We start from the raw sequence: 16,745 nt of genomic DNA, 5'->3' as shown, positions 1-16,745 counted from the left end.
CATTAAACACCTTATTTTATTTTTATTTTATAGGTGTTTATAAGTTTTTTTTATCTATCTGCTAATTTTGGTAATTACTTTCGAATGTAATCACATCAACAAATTTTAGTTATTAATTTCACATGAGTTATGTCATAGTATTTTGTAAGTAAATATTTGCGTGTAATTACATTTTATGCAAGCTAAACATGAGATGGTTATTTTTACAAATGTACATTCATATTTTTATGTTGTAAATAATTAAACATAGTTTTTGCATATTATGAAAATTTGAATTTGCTGGAATTAGTTTCAGACTCGAAATCACATGGTATACTTGTTGTTAAGATACTTTACACCTTTTCTCTCTCACTAAATGATTTATGCACTTATCCCTCATGTACTATTATGATTATTATTATTATTATTATTAATATTATATTTCAGGAATAATGTGATTATGAAAATATTGTGTTTCATCTATTTAAATTAGGATTTATTTGGCACTTATATTTTGTTTCATTGAAGTGACTGAGGTAACTTAACTCTTCACACTTTACTTTATTTTAAAATATTTAAAATATTTTTGTACTATTTTTATATAAAAATTTATGGATCGAGTACAGTGTTTTAGATACAAGGATTCCCTCTAACTTGTGAACCAATTTGTAATTGCTTATAGTTGCGGAACTAGTCTTTCATACCTAAGTAGGAGTGCTAATTATGATCGTTTCGCGAGCGCACAAACTTATAACACCTTAGTAAGGGCCATTATTGACAGAAATTATGAACTTTTGATACTGTGTCACGAGGTATTTATGGTCTTAGCGAGCTGCAGAATTAAGTTATATTTTATGTCATATGGATTTTCGGATAATAATTTTGGTTTTATAAAATTTAGATACTTGATCCACTAGTGTAGAATTATTTTCTTGCTCGGCTCTTTTGGCTCATTACTTTCACGTGCTTACCTTTTGGCACATCTTTGAATTTGATTTGAGCTTGCTTTGAAATAATGTTTTAGTGATTATTTTTGTTTTGGAGGCGGGTCTCTCAAAATTTGGTATATAATGCTATTTATGTTTGGAAATAAAAAATTATGTAGGCTTATATGAGACTTATTCTAAGCATTAATAAAATTTGTAGTTTTAGTTCGATATATAAGTATAATTTATTGTTTAAAAAAAGTCTGGGTATTAGAGTTGGTATTGAGAGCCTAGATGGTATTGAGAGCCTAGGTTACCTTACTTTAGACTGGGCTTGACGTGTGAGTATTGAGGCTTGACGTGTGAATAGTGAGGCTTGACCTAAGTTGTGAGGTATGAGCATGCGATGGCCTGTGAGTTTAGATGGGTGTGTTATAAAAAAACTACTTCTATTTTTGGTTTGTGTTTCTTGACATTGAAATATTTTTGGTATATTTAAATATGTTTTGCATGTTTAAATTTTGGGACCAAATTTTTTTAAGGTGGGTAGAATCGAATATCCGAGATTTTTATATTAAAATATTTTGTATTATATATATTGATATTAATTGTTCTTGTAAATTATAAAATTTATTTGATAGAGTTATATGTTTTGAAAATTAAAATAATTACATTTAAAAATAATAATTATCTTTTGTTTTAACTTTTAAGTTTGTTGTTATTAGTGGGTAAAAAGTAGGAGTGCTCTTAAGACCTGTTCATGAAAGTGGGTATGAATTTCAAATACTGGGTGAGTACAGAAATAAGTTCAACAAATAGTTCTATATAATCCTTACTAGTTTTATTTTTCTCTTTGTAGAGCGACTCTCCTACTAGGTAGGTTCTACTTCATTCTATATTTTATAATATTACATGCATTTTCACTCTCCTACTTGTATATACAATTAAGTGCTCTCATATGAACGTATATATGTTTTGACACTGCTAATTTCTTTCCGTGCTATTTAAGTCCATGTGCCATAGTTAAAGACCTTGCCTACATACCTACCATTAAACACCTTATTTTACTTGTTATTTTATAGGTATTTATAAGTTTTGTTATCTATGTGCTAGTTTTGGGAATTATTTTCTAATGTAATCACATCAACAAATTTTAGTTATTAATTTCACATGAGTTATGTCATAGTATTTTGTACATAAGTATTTTGTACGTAAGTATTTTATAAAACTCATTTTAAATTATATTTATAAAAGGAGATTATATAAAATTACAAAAAACTATATATAAAATAAATGTAGACACAACATAACTATATAATAAAATATAACATAACTATATAATAAAATATAACATGAGATAGAAATACATAACATATATTAAAGTTACTATACAAATACGAGATAAAGTGAAAAAAAGACTATTATATAAAAAACAAACAAAAATGTCAAAGTTAATTTTGATTGTACAATACAAATCACAAAAATCATTTTATGAGACAATTTCTTGTTTTTAATGTTGTTACAACACGTATCTAACTAGAGTACTCAAATAACAGGGTTACTAGGTGAGACCAAATATATTTATGAAAAAATTATTAATTATTGAATTTGGTTATATAATAATAATTTAAATGTAATATAACTATGAGATGCATAATAACAAATTACCATTAATAGTTGACTCAAATGGATAAAAGCCAGAAATTTATTGACAAGTTTCTATACAAAAATGTGTGTATTATACTATTAGTTAACTAAATTATTAGTCATGTATTCATGTATTTCTTGTTAAGGGTTAGTTATTTTAAATTAGATATGATAATTGCTTTTCTTTATAAAGCAGCTTGTTAAGGGCTTGTTAACTTCTATTAATTAGTTATGCAAATAAAGTTATAGTTACTGTGAAATAATAATAGTATATATTTTTATTTATTAATAAATCTTACTATCATATCTATGGTGAGTAAATATTACATTTGTTCAATTTTACTAATAGCTTATCTTAGTTGTATAAACTACATGTGATCATGGATATGGTTCACCAGTATATTTGGCTAACTTCTCCCCAAACATATAATTATTAATTTGTTCTTTAGCTTCTTATACAAAGGGGTACAATTGTTGCACATATTGCCCATATGTTTTTAGTTCTTGATTAGTAATTTCTTATTCTTTACCCTCTCTATTTTAATTATTATATATTTTTTAAAGGTAATGGTGCATAAAATTATAAATTGTTACCCTTTTAGTTAAACTTTTTTGTGTGTATCTCCAGGTGTGAATTCTTGTCCTATTCCCTTATGTTAAAATTATCTCTTTTTTCCCTACTCATCCATTGGCAAATTATTATTCTTTTATACCATCTACACCTCTTCATATAAATCTCTTTAATGTTTGTTTTTAATGTTTGAATTTATGAGTACCAATCCATAATCATTTTATAGGGCTGTTTAGATTTTAAATTTTCCTTATTTATCTTGTTAGTCAAATTTATAAATAGGCACCTTTTTGTACTCTTTTCTTACCTTCTCATGTGAATGTTCTATCTTCTCTCTCTTTTAAAAAATAAAAATATTTGTTAAATTTATTGATTACTCTTTAGAATTATTATCTTATTTTGTTAAAGTGTAATCTTTGCTACCTCTATTCCCGTATTTAGAGTAAAACCAATGATGAACTTGTTAAAATTAACAGCACTTTTGCGTGACAAAAGTTCATACCTACACATAATCTCTTTATAGTGAAGGCCTCCACCTCTAATGCATCAAAGAAAAAGTAAGAGTCATTTAGGAACAAAAGGTGAGATATAGTGTGAGCATCTCGAGCAATAACACACTCATGAATCAATCCCACATCCTCGTTTTTCCTTACTCAACCCCTCTACACATAAAAATACAAGGAAAAATAGGATCTCCTTGTTGGAGTCGCACTTGAGGAATAATCTCTCCAAAAACCTCACCATTTTACAAGAAGCTGTTAGAAATGTTTGCTTTTAATCTGAATTTTGTTATTCATAAATTATCTGTTTTAGTTTGTATGAAAGTCTTAGCCATTGAATTGGTCGTGTGAGACCGAGTCGTGCTAGCAGTTGATTTTTATAGGATCGAGTGTAGTGGTAGTAGTGCTCCGGGAGTTTTCCTTTTCTGTTCCAACTTTCTAGCATTTTAACGTTTGTAAGTCTTTATATCTTTGATCAGAGTCATTAATAAACTGTGGGTCTTGGACGTGCATGTAATGTGTGTTTACATTCTTTTCTCAGTTTTATATATTATACACTTTAAATACATATAAGATTGTAGGTAAGAATCCTAGATTTGGTATCAGAGAGTGGTGCAAGGTGAATGCTAAAGTACATGCCAACGATGACAACATCGGAGACAAGCAAAGTGAAGAATGGCTCGTTTGGACTGAATTACCCAACGCTGAAAAAGGAAAATTACACAGGTTAGGCGATAAAAATGATGGTGTTCATGCAAGCGCATGGGGTGTGGGATGCAGTGGAACCTAGCGATCCTAGTGTAGCAATCGACGATAGAGTGGATAAGGGAGCGTTGGCTATGATATACCATGTTATACCAGAAGAAATGTTGCACTCTCTCGCAGAAAAAAAGACATCCAAGGAGGCATGAGATGCACTCAAAATAATATGTCAAGGAGTTGATCGTGTCAAGACGGCCATGATACAACGATGAAGGCAAATTTTGAATCACTTAGTATGAAAGAAAGTGAGCTAATAGATGACTTTTTTATGAGGCTAAATGGGCTGGTAACCAATATAAGGGTATTGGGAGAAGAAGTGTCTGAATCTTATGTAGTAGAAAAATTACTTAGATCAGTGCCACCAAAATTCCTTCAGATCACGTCCACTATTGAACAATTCGGGGATATGGACAAGATGATGGTGGAAGAAGCGGCTGCTTCTCTGAAAGCACATGAAGAAAGATTGAAAGGAAAAACTGAAGCAAATAGGAGTCAACTACTCCGTACCAAAGAAGAATGGATCAGTAGTGAAAGTGAAGACAAGAAGTTGTTACTTACCAAGGAGGAGTGGCAGAGAGCAAACAGAAATGACAATGAAATATGAGGAAGCCAGAGAAGAAGAGGGGCTCGAGACAAAAGCAGAGTTCAATGTTATAATTATGGGATATATGGACACTTCGCAGCCGTGTGTAGAAACCGAAGAAGCACAGAGAGCAAAGGCAGGAGGTGAATATTACACAAGTGGAGGACGAAGCAACGGCTTTGTTATTGGCCAAATGTGACAAAGAAGAAGGAGATATAATGTTGCTTAAAGAAATACAGGTAATTCATGCACTCTCGACCAACTGTAATAAAAAAATAAGCGGATTCCATTATATGATATCTTGATAATGGTGTAAGTAATCATATGAAGGGATACCAGTCGAAGTTTTCTGAACTAAATGAAGGAATCAGTGTCATGGTACGCTTTGGAGATGGCTCGACGTTGCAAATTAAAGGAAAATGTTCAATCACTCTCAGGTGCAAGAACGGAGAGGAGCGTATCTTACATGAGGTATATTATATTCCAAATCTTTGCAGTAATATTATCAGCTTAGGGAAAATGTCTGAAAAGGGAAATAGAGTAGCTCCGAAGGGTGATTACTTATGGGTCTTTGAAAGAACGCGGAGCTTGTTGGGAGTCAAGAATCTGGTGTAACATAATTCAGATTATGGGGGAGAATGTTAGCTTTTAATATGAATTTTGTTGTTAATAAATTATCTGTTTTAGTTTATCTGAAAGTCTTAGCCATTGAACTGGTCGTGTGAGACTGAGTCGTGCTAGCAGTTGAGTTTTTATAGGATCGAGTCTAGTGGTAGTAGTGCTCCACGAGTTTTCCTTTTCTGTTCCTACTTTCTAGCATTTTAACGTTTGTAGGTCTTTATATCTTTGATTAGAGTCATTATTAAACTGTGTCACGTGCATATACTGTGTGTTTACATTTTTTCTCAGTTTTATATATTATACACTTAAAATACATATAAGATTGTAGGTAAGAATCATTGAAGAAACACTTGGAACAAAAGTCTTGACTTTGTTGATCCATCTTTGATAAAACCCGAACTTTATAATCATTTTTTTGATGAAACTCCACTCAACCATATCATATGCTTTTGAAAAATTAATTTTAAATCATGTAATTCCTAGATTTTCCCATGTTTTTCTAAGAATGTAATTATTTTTTTCATATTCTATCAAAATTTTATCCATTAATAACCGATCGTATACAAAAGCACTTTAGTTATCCGAGATAATTGAATTCAAACAAGATTTCAACCAATTAGTCAGGACTTTTGATAAAATTTGCATGAGGACATTGCATAATGAGATGGTTATTAACCTAGTCATTTATTGCAGTTTTTTACTTTTACTTGATGCGAGAAAACTTAGCATTGTCATAATATCTTCTAAAACCTTCTTGGTTGTATTCATCTCTGGGTGATAAGATCTGCGTCCAATCATCCACACCCGTTCTATTTGAAAATCTTTTGGTCCTTTGGTTTCGAGGATCACTACGGCTGACCTACAACCATGACCTACAACGAGAAGTTAACTACACCACCTCACAAAAAAATTATAGTTGTGAGCAGAATGAGGCCTAGCAAAATAGAGCTATAAAATAAAACCATAACCCACCCATATCATAAAACCATCTTAAACAAAAATAGGAACTTATTATAGAGAAGAATGTGAAGTACTTACTACTGTTGCCACTCAATTGATTTATTTTTCAAATATATATCAAAGTTAAACACAAAACTAGTCAAATCATAAAGTCTAATGAAATCAATAAAAAACCTATTATTTGGTGAGTAATCTACTAAATATCAATATATACTTCTAAGCTATGTTAATCAAAAAATTGAAGATCCAAAATTTTAATTTTATGTAATATGTTAAATTGAAAATTACATTGGTCTAAGTTAAATTATATGTAACCATTTTGCAAGACATACTTATCACATGTATTTTATAATTATCAAAAGTTTACTATGCCTTTGTGTTAATTTGTAATAATTACATATATTTCAACATTTTTTGCCACTATATAACCTATTTTCCTAAGTTTACATATGGTATTTAGAAAAAAATAAATAAGTTATCCATGCAAGGATTTATGTTGATAAAGGTTATATGAATATTGTTTTAGTAATAACCAAATATTTTATAACACATAATTGATGTACAATAATATTGTACTCTTGTATATGGTCATACCTTTGAAGTACTGAGCATTTTCTTCATTATATTATATCCTATATATAATTGGTGTAAGACAGTTAATATGGTATGTTTGTGTGGTTTGATGGTCATGGCTAACACTCATTTAACGTGTCATATAAAACTCCCTCAACCGTACACGTAAAAATTTCAATTCACAAGTGTCATATAAAACTTCCTCAACCCTACATATATGGTGAAAAAGTTAATTTTCACAATAAACTCTAATTATTTCTAATATATTTATAATAAGTAAATATTGACAATAAAGAGCAATTAATTTAAGTTAAAATATTATAATATTTCAAAATATGAATAAAACTAATAATTATATCATATATATAATTAGTGCAAACCACTTAAAATGGTATTGTTAGATGGTTTGATGGTCAGGGTCTATAAGGTCATTTCATAACTAAAACAGCTAGCGTCCTCACCCTCAAGTTCAAAGCACAACAAAAAAATCAATTATTTCTTCTAAAAAAACAGATGTAGGTTGTTCAATAAAATTTATTCTAATCATTTATAATGTGTAATTATTTATAAAACACCCTAAAAAATATTAAAAAACTATAAAATCAAACAAACATATATAAAGAACAAATATAAAAATAAAAATTGTACAAAAAAGTTACATCAAATAATTATTAAATCAGAAAGCAGAGAAGTTCAAAGTACAACAACACAGAATAATATTTTAGAAAGAATGAAATAACTAAAAGATAAATAAAAGTATATGATAAAACTATAGACAAAATAATTTAAATATATAAATAAAAATTATCATTTTGAAACCATATAATCATTTCATAAATAAAACAATTTATCTTCCTCGCACACACTTTAAGTTGAAGTACCGGAGTTCAAAGTACAAAAAATTAATTATTTTTTTTTATATAAAAAAAAGTAGATTGGCTAATAAACTCATAAAATAAAAATATGGGTTATTCAATAAAACTCATCCTAATCATTTATAATATATAATTATTTTAAATAAACCCCTAAATTAATATTTAAAGAAAAATGAAGCAAATTACTAAAACAACCTCACTCAAGTTTAAGTTGAAGTATTAAGTTCAAAATAAAACTAATCTCATGAAATAAAAATGTTGTTTTTTCAATTATACCAATTCTACTCATTTATAATATGTAATTATTTTATACAAAAATCCTAAACAAATATCAAAAAGCTATATAAACAAACAAATATAAAGAACAAATTTATAAATAAAAAAATATTAAAAAATGAACAAATAAGTTATATCAATTAATTAATACATACATAGTTCAAAGTACAAAAAAAATTATTTTTTTAAAAAAACAATAGTTTTCCTAATAAATTCAAGAAATAAAGATGTAATTTGTTTATAAAAATTCATTCTAATCATTTATTATATGTAATTACTTTAAATAAAAACCAAAAACAAATATTAAAAAGTTATAAAGACAAAAGAACAAATAATAAGAACAAATACCTAAATAATGTACACATAAATTACATCAATTAATTATTACATGAGATATTACAATAAACAAACATTCCATTAAAAAAAACTTGAATTCACAAGACACACATTGAGTATTTAATTACAAATTTTTTTTATTAGAATCATATTTTAGGAAAAATGAAATAATTAAAAAGATAAATAAATGTATGAGATACAACTATATACAAAATTATTTAAAAATAGAAATAAAAAATATTATTTTGAAATCAAAACATAAAGTAAATTATAATAAGTATATTATAAGATACATTATTAATATTAATTTATAAAATTAACTGAAGTTAAATTTATTTAGAATAATATTAAATTATTTAAAAATATATAAAATTAGAATTAAAATATTTATAATAACAATTTACAAATAGCCAGTGCGACTGGTATAAAGCTTTGTTCTTTATCAAATTTATAATTGCATGACATGACATAATTTATCCAGGATGAAAAAAATACTAAATATAAACATACATATATTTTTTAAGATGATAACCTTTCCCATTAAAACATCTTTCTAAGCATCTTTCTAAGAAGTATGATTACAAAAGTTGAATATAGTTTTTTAATCATGTAAGGCCTTACTTTTTATATAAAAAATATATATTTTGACCTTATCATGACATCATATTTTGGTAATATATAATTTGTTGCACAAAATTATATTTTTATTTTTTTGTAAAAAATGATTTCTATTTATTTGTACAATATTTTGGTAGCTAGTATATGAATTCATGAAAATGAGGTTACATTTTGGTAACTTAAATTCTCACTAAAGCTTTATCATACTAACACATAATATCTTATACAAAATTAAATTTTGATTACATTTATATTTTATGTAACATCTAAAATTTGTATACAGTGAAACAATATTATCTTCGGTCTTACTTTACTTTTCATCTTAAAAATGACTACACAAATTGATTTTAGTACTTAAAGTAATAATTTGAGAAATTTAACTAATGTAAATTTTCTAATTTTATATTAAATTGAAAAAATTCTATGCAGAATTACTTCTACTCTTAATAATATTAACAACAATATTAAATATTATTATTATTATTATTATTATTTATTATTAATAATATTAATTGAAAGATATGACATGTACACTCGAATCTAAATTTTGGTACATGAAATTTGTTACTAATATATTTTTAATTGAGTGTCTACGTTCATGCATGTAATTCATTGATTTGCTAATACTTGGACACATATTTAGATTGGATATTACATGGTTAGCCTTTGTAATATGATTTTAGTTATATATTTCAATTCACAATTTTGAGTCAATACAAAACTTGGAGTTTGTGATCTAGTAAATGTTTCTAATAAAATATATTTACCTTGGGCACTTGCACCAAATGAATTGTGGTATACATTTATATTTTTGTCTAGGTTCACTTTTAAAAAAAATAATTATGGGCCGTAATGTTTATTCATTATTTTAATATAACTAGCTTTATCAATGCACACCCATGTTCTAAATTAAACTAGTTATTGTTACTTTAACTCTAATCTAATTGTAATGGATATGTTTATTCATTATTTTAATATAACTAGCTTTATAAGGCATCGTAATGGACATGTTTATTCATTATTTTAATATAACTAGGTTTATAAAGCTGCAATGCACACGCATGTTCTAAATTGAACCACTTATTGTTACTTTAACTCTAATTGTTATGCATTTGTATGTAAGGAATATTTTTTACTGTGTGGCACATGATATTCCTTATATACATGTAAACTCCTTATTTTATTATATTTTTGTGAATTTGAACTCATTTGAACCGTTTAAATTTAATAATTAAAGTATGACATGAGTATATACAAGTTATTTAATAAGTGAAAGGAATGGTTATGACATACATGCATGCTTAATGCATATATTTTTTAGTTGATATTTAATTCATTAATTTTTATACTGCATATAAATAATGGTACTGATGTGACATATGGTATATGTTAGCTAATTGTGTGATAAAATATCATTGATAGGTTTTGAAGAAAAATATTGGACTTGATGACAAACAACAATATTTTTATAATAATTAAAATATGGATATTTATTAAATATATTGCCACTTTCTTATAATAAACGAAAATAATTCATATATACATTTTTGCATATATCTTGACCTTGTAAACTTTTTATTAGTTTATTTCCCTAATAATAACCACCTAATATGGTAACCACAATAAAGTACATATTTTATATTAATGTAGGCAATGATATGTACTCGTCTCTCCCATGTACGCAATGATATGTATTAGTCTCTCCCATCAACCTCATCCGATTTACGTTTTTTTGTCATAACTGCAATAACTTGTCTCGACATGATAATTGTAGTAACAATGAAAACGTTGTCTAAATAGAGGAAAATATTCTAGTGAAAGTACAATTTTTTATTTACATGCAATGTTCGAAGCGATAAAGTTGTTGCAAACTTAACAATGTAATCAACGATATAATACAAAAACCTGGATCAAAGTTAATTGTCTATGAACCAGACCCATTGCACTAGGAAACAACGTTTCGTGAAAGAAATTTGAGTATTATCATTAGAAGAATTATGAAGTGAGGATTCGTATTTGGATATACAGGTTATATGGTTTGTACAAAGACTCGGAGAGAAGACTTTAAGATCGGACAGTTCAAAGTGATCAAAGTGAAAGAATTTGTTTTGACTTTAAGATGGGACAGCGTTCTATAAAATCTAGGTCAAAGTGATCACTACCTTGTTGTACGGACTCTCAGACGATTCTATTGCCTAGTATAATCAATGTGGTTGAAGTACAGCTATGTATCTAAGTAAAAGAATTGGTTTTGACCTAGTTGGAGCAACAGAAAAATAGGTTGCATTTAGCCCGTGTTTAAGTAGCTTGCATGAATGGTCTTATGAGAGAAGCTGATATCATCTAACACTAATGTCATTTCTCTATAGTTCATAAAACTTTTCGGCATTTTTAAATCTTGCTAGAGTCTAATCTGAGAAGATATGCAATATTAATATCCACAGGTATCAGAAATTATCAAGATAAACCTTAAAAGTGACATAATATTATTGACACAAAGAAAAACTGCCCACTTCTATCCCGATATACAAGACAAGAAATATTAGGTGACATTTATTTGACTAAAATATAAATATGTTATGGGCACGAAGTGAAGAAGAATCTATATAATACTCTATAACTGAACTTTACAAACCCTTATGAAAAATAGGAAAATTGGACAAACAGTGTCAGCTTCACTTGTGTCATGTTGTGATTTAAAAAAAAGTCATTCAGTTTCCAATTAACATGATTGGTAGTTAACTACACACTATATTTAATGCATTTAATGCTTTTATGTATGTCATCTTCGCCAATTGACATGATGCCATAACACTTAGCATTGTCATAATTTGTTCTAAAATCTTATTGGTTGTATAGATCTCTTGGTGATAAGATCTGTGTCCAATCATCCACAGCCGGTCTATTTGAAAAACTTTTTTCCTTTGGTTTCGAGGATCACCATGGCTGACCTATAACCAAAAGTTAACTACAACACATCATAAAAAATTCATAGTAGTCAGCATAATTAGGCCTAGCAAAATAGAGCATAAAATAAAATCATAAGCCACCCATATGATAAAACCATTTTAAACAAATATACGGACTTATTATATAGAAGAATGTGAAGTACTTAATATTGTTGGCACTCAATTGATTTATTTTTCAATATAGATCAAAGTTAAACACAAAACGAGTGAAATCACAAAGTCTAATGAAATCAATAAAACCACTTATTTGGTGAGTAATCTACTAAAAATCAAAAAATATGTTTAAGTTATGTTAATAAAAAAATTGAAGATCATACCTTTGAAGTACTCGGAGCATTTTCTTCATTGTTTATCAGATTTATATATAATTGCATTTTCTGTGTAAAAATACATGACATGACACAATTTAGCACATCTTATGTATGGAAAAAAAACTAAATATAAACATATATTTTATAGAAAGATGATAACCTTTTCTTCTTCTTCTTGCTCTCAAGGGTCTCCCCTGGCTCACCAAATAATCTCTCTTAACATTTCCCATCAAAGCATCTTTCTAAGCATCTTTCTCAGAGGAATGATTACAAAATAGTTGTATGTATATTTTTAATCATGTGCTTGGTTGCTATAATATATAACCATCAAAAAGGAGTTATGTTTTGGTAACTTATGTTTGACATGACATTTAGTAACAGTTGTGGCGTTACTTTGAAAGTAAAAACTTATAGAAGGCGTTACATTTTATATAAAAAACATGTATTTTGACCTTATCATGGCGTCATATTTTGGTAATATATAATTTCTTGCACAAAATTATATTTATGCTTTTGTAATTTTTTTTCTTTCCCTTGCTATTTTTTGCTTACGAGAGAATTTCTCGTTATTTCCCTTTATTTGTACAATATTTTTGTGGCCAGTATATGAAATCATGAAAGTGAGGTTATATTTTTGTAACTTAAATTCCCACTAAAGCTTTTTATTATACTAACACATGATATCTAGTAGAGAATTAAATTTTGATTATAGTTATATTTTATGTAACATATAAAATTTGTATACTGTCAAAAAATATTATCTCCCATCTTACTTTACTTGTCATCTTAAAAATAACTACATAGATTGATTTTAGTGCTTATATTTATAATTTTAGAAATTAAACTAACGTAAATTTTTAATCTTAAATAAAATTGAGAAAAGTCTAAGAAAATTTACTATTACTCTTAATAATATTAACAATAATATTAATTATTTATATTATTATTATTATTAATTATTATTAATATTAATTGAAAGGTATGACGTGTAAACTCCCATCTAAATTTTGGTACATGAAATTCGTTACTAATCTTTTTTTAAGTGAATATGTGCATTTATTAATTTGCTTATAATTCAATGATAAATATACAACTCTTGCCCACTATTTTTACACTATTTTCAACACTTGACACTAGTATTAACTAGTAATTATTTTTAATATGATTTTTACTTATATATTTAATTTCACAATTTTTAATTAATACAAAACTTGGAGTTTTTGATCTAGTAAATGTTTCTAATAAAATATATTTACTTTGCACTCTTCTACCAAATGAATTAGTGTGTACATTTATATTTTGGTCTAAGTTCACTTTTATAAAAAAACAATTATGGGCAGTAAATTGGTGATGTTAATTGTCCGAGTTATTGTTACTTTAACTCTAATTGTTTTGGTTTCTATATGTAAGGAGTAATGAATAATTTTTGCTCTGGCATTGGTCAATATTCAAATATTTTTGTATGTTCTCCAAGATTTGACATTAAACTTTAATCATATGATATTCCTTATTTGACATTAAACTTAAATTACATGATATTCCTTATTTTTCTCATGGCTGAGGGCTATCCATGACCTTTGCTTTAAAAATATTTGCAGTTTTTAACATTTAATTTTTATTCGAATTTAAGTCTTTAATATTTTTTATTGTTGACCATAATTATTTTTCAATATCTCTTCATATGTTCAAGAGATTGCATGGGCATGGGCATGTTTGACTGTAATATAATATTAGTATGTTTTTTTGCCTCTAATTATTGCTACACTGGCAAGGTTTTGCATTTGCAATGCATAATTAGAAGCAGATACCCGCAGTTAAACATAGTGTGTGTTAGTTTGTTAAAAATATGTGATCTTGTGTTAAAAAATATTATTGAAGAGTCATTAAACACTAATTGTTATTAAAAGTTTGTATTGTACTTATATACATATAAACCCCTTATTTTACTATATTTTTGTGAATTTGAACTCATTTGAACCATTTAAATATAGTAATAAAAGTATAAAATTAGTATACACAAGCTATTTAATAAGACAAAGCAAGACATACATGCATGCTTAGTCCATACATTTTTTAGTTGACATCTTTTTTAATATTTAATTCATAAATTTTTATACTGCATCTAAATAATGGTACCAATGTGACATATGGTATATGTTACCGAATTGTGTGATAAATATGAGCTATTTTGAAGGAAATATTAAATTTGATGACAAAAAAAATATTTTTATAATAATTAAAATAAATATAATTATTTAGTATATTGTTACTTATAATAAGAGAAAATAATTGATATATACATTTTTGGATATATGGTCACCTAGTAAACATGTTATTTACATCTTTTTGTCATAACTGCAATAACCTCTGTCTAGTTGATAATTGTAGTAACAATGAAGACTTTGTACAAATAATAATTATAATAACCATTTATATATAATAATTAAAGTATGACATGAGTATATACAATTTATTTAATAAGACAAATGAATGGTCATGATCCATATATTTTTTAGTTTACATTTTTTTAATATTTAATTCAGAAATTTTATAGTGCATCTAAATAATGGTACCAATATGACATACGGTATATGTTGCCAATTATTTGATCAAATATCATTGATAGGTTTTAAAGAAAAATATCAAATTTGATGAAAAATAACAATATTTTTATAATAATTAAAATATGTATAATTAATAAATATATTGTCACTTACTTATATTAGGAGAAAATAATTGATATATACACTTTTTGGTATAAAAGCACTAATATGGTAACAAAAAAAAATATTTATTTTATGTTAATGTGTACTATCTCTATCCATCTCTCCCATCCAACTCATCCCATTTACATCTTTTTGTCATATATGCAATAACCTCTGTCTAGATGATTTCTCATCTTTTATCTTCCCTTTCCTCAGCATTTCAAGTCACCAATAATTCTCCACAGTGTTGAGTTGGGTTATATAATACACTCACAACTACTATAGAAAAACAACTAATGATAGAACTATTTTTCCACGGTATTCATTTGTCCAGCATCTGCAAACTTCACAATATAAAAATGGTAAACAACCAAATGGAAGGGAAAAATAGATAACTAATAGGAGGTTATTATATTCTTGTAGTTTAGAGTCACGTGTTATAACCCTTTCATAAGTAGTGTATAGGAAACTTAGTATCCATCTTGGTAAGATATACTTCTCAAGAATTGTCTTCATGAAGAATTTTGGTTTCATAAGATATAACACGCACAGCAGCCCTGCATTTTCAAACTTTGCACAAGTACACACAAAATTGAAATCTGATGTATTAACATCAACCATGTGTGATACAAGTTTATTTTTATAGTCAAAGGTCACTTCATAAGTTAAATTCTCTCCCTCTCCTTTAACATTTTTATGCCGAAAATAAAATAATAATCTAAATTCTTCTATAAATTTTTTGAAAACCAATATGGGACAAACCTGTATGAGCCTCAACCGGATACATCTCCGCAAAGTTGGGTTTAATTGTCATATAAATAAAATCTTCTTTCTCTTCCTTATTATGCCCATCATCTGATCAATAAATTCGGACAATGTAGTAGAACTATGAACAAATCCGTCAAAAAAGACACTCATACTCTCGCTTCTTTTAATGGATTTCAGACCTGCAATAGTTATAAATATTGTTTGATTCATACTTAACAAATAAAAGTAGCAGCATGAGCAAATAAACATCGTGTACAAAAAGAAAGATATGGCTCAAAATATGAAGACTATAAAAAGATACATAAATATAGAGGTACTTGCAAAAAAGGTTTTTCCTAAATAAGCTCGCACCCAATGATGCCTTTGCACATGCATGGTCTCTAACCATCTCCAATATTTCTTTTCACTTTTTTGTTTCTCTGTCGGAGGCTCTTCAAAATAGTGTTGGTATTTGTCTTTAATCATAGTCCAACATATTTTTGATTCTTCGATGCTTCTACTTTTTTGTGATCATTTAGAGTAGACTTCATCAAATTCTGGATTATACGAAAATCAAAGTGAACGAATATGTTCATCCTCATGTAGTCCAAGATGCCACTTACAAAATCTATGATGTGTATACGGAAAAACCTTTTTAATTGCACTACAGTCTACAGATAGCTGGATCTTGTTTCGTAATAATTGCACCTACATTTCAACCAATTTTCAAATAACCAAATAAAAGTCTCTTCACGCTCATCCACCAAAAGGGCACAACCAAACAAA

The 16,745-nt window shown here is 27.3% G+C and overlaps 1 protein-coding gene across 1 annotated transcript; it reads left to right on the top strand.

Annotated features, from left to right (window-relative positions):
- Window positions 1–4,593: 4,593 nt before the first annotated feature.
- On the top strand, window positions 4,594–5,583 carry LOC141666186 (uncharacterized). The gene is made up of 3 exons (XM_074472182.1): window positions 4,594–4,962; window positions 5,079–5,207; window positions 5,299–5,583. Exons 1-3 carry the CDS (start codon window positions 4,594–4,596, stop codon window positions 5,581–5,583), a joined length of 783 nt encoding a protein of 260 aa, XP_074328283.1.
- Window positions 5,584–16,745: the final 11,162 nt, after the last annotated feature.

Source organism: Apium graveolens, chromosome 6 (assembly GCF_009905375.1).
Source record: "Apium graveolens cultivar Ventura chromosome 6, ASM990537v1, whole genome shotgun sequence".
NCBI lineage: Eukaryota > Viridiplantae > Streptophyta > Magnoliopsida > Apiales > Apiaceae > Apium > Apium graveolens.
This window is presented reverse-complemented; position numbering and strand designations above follow the sequence as displayed.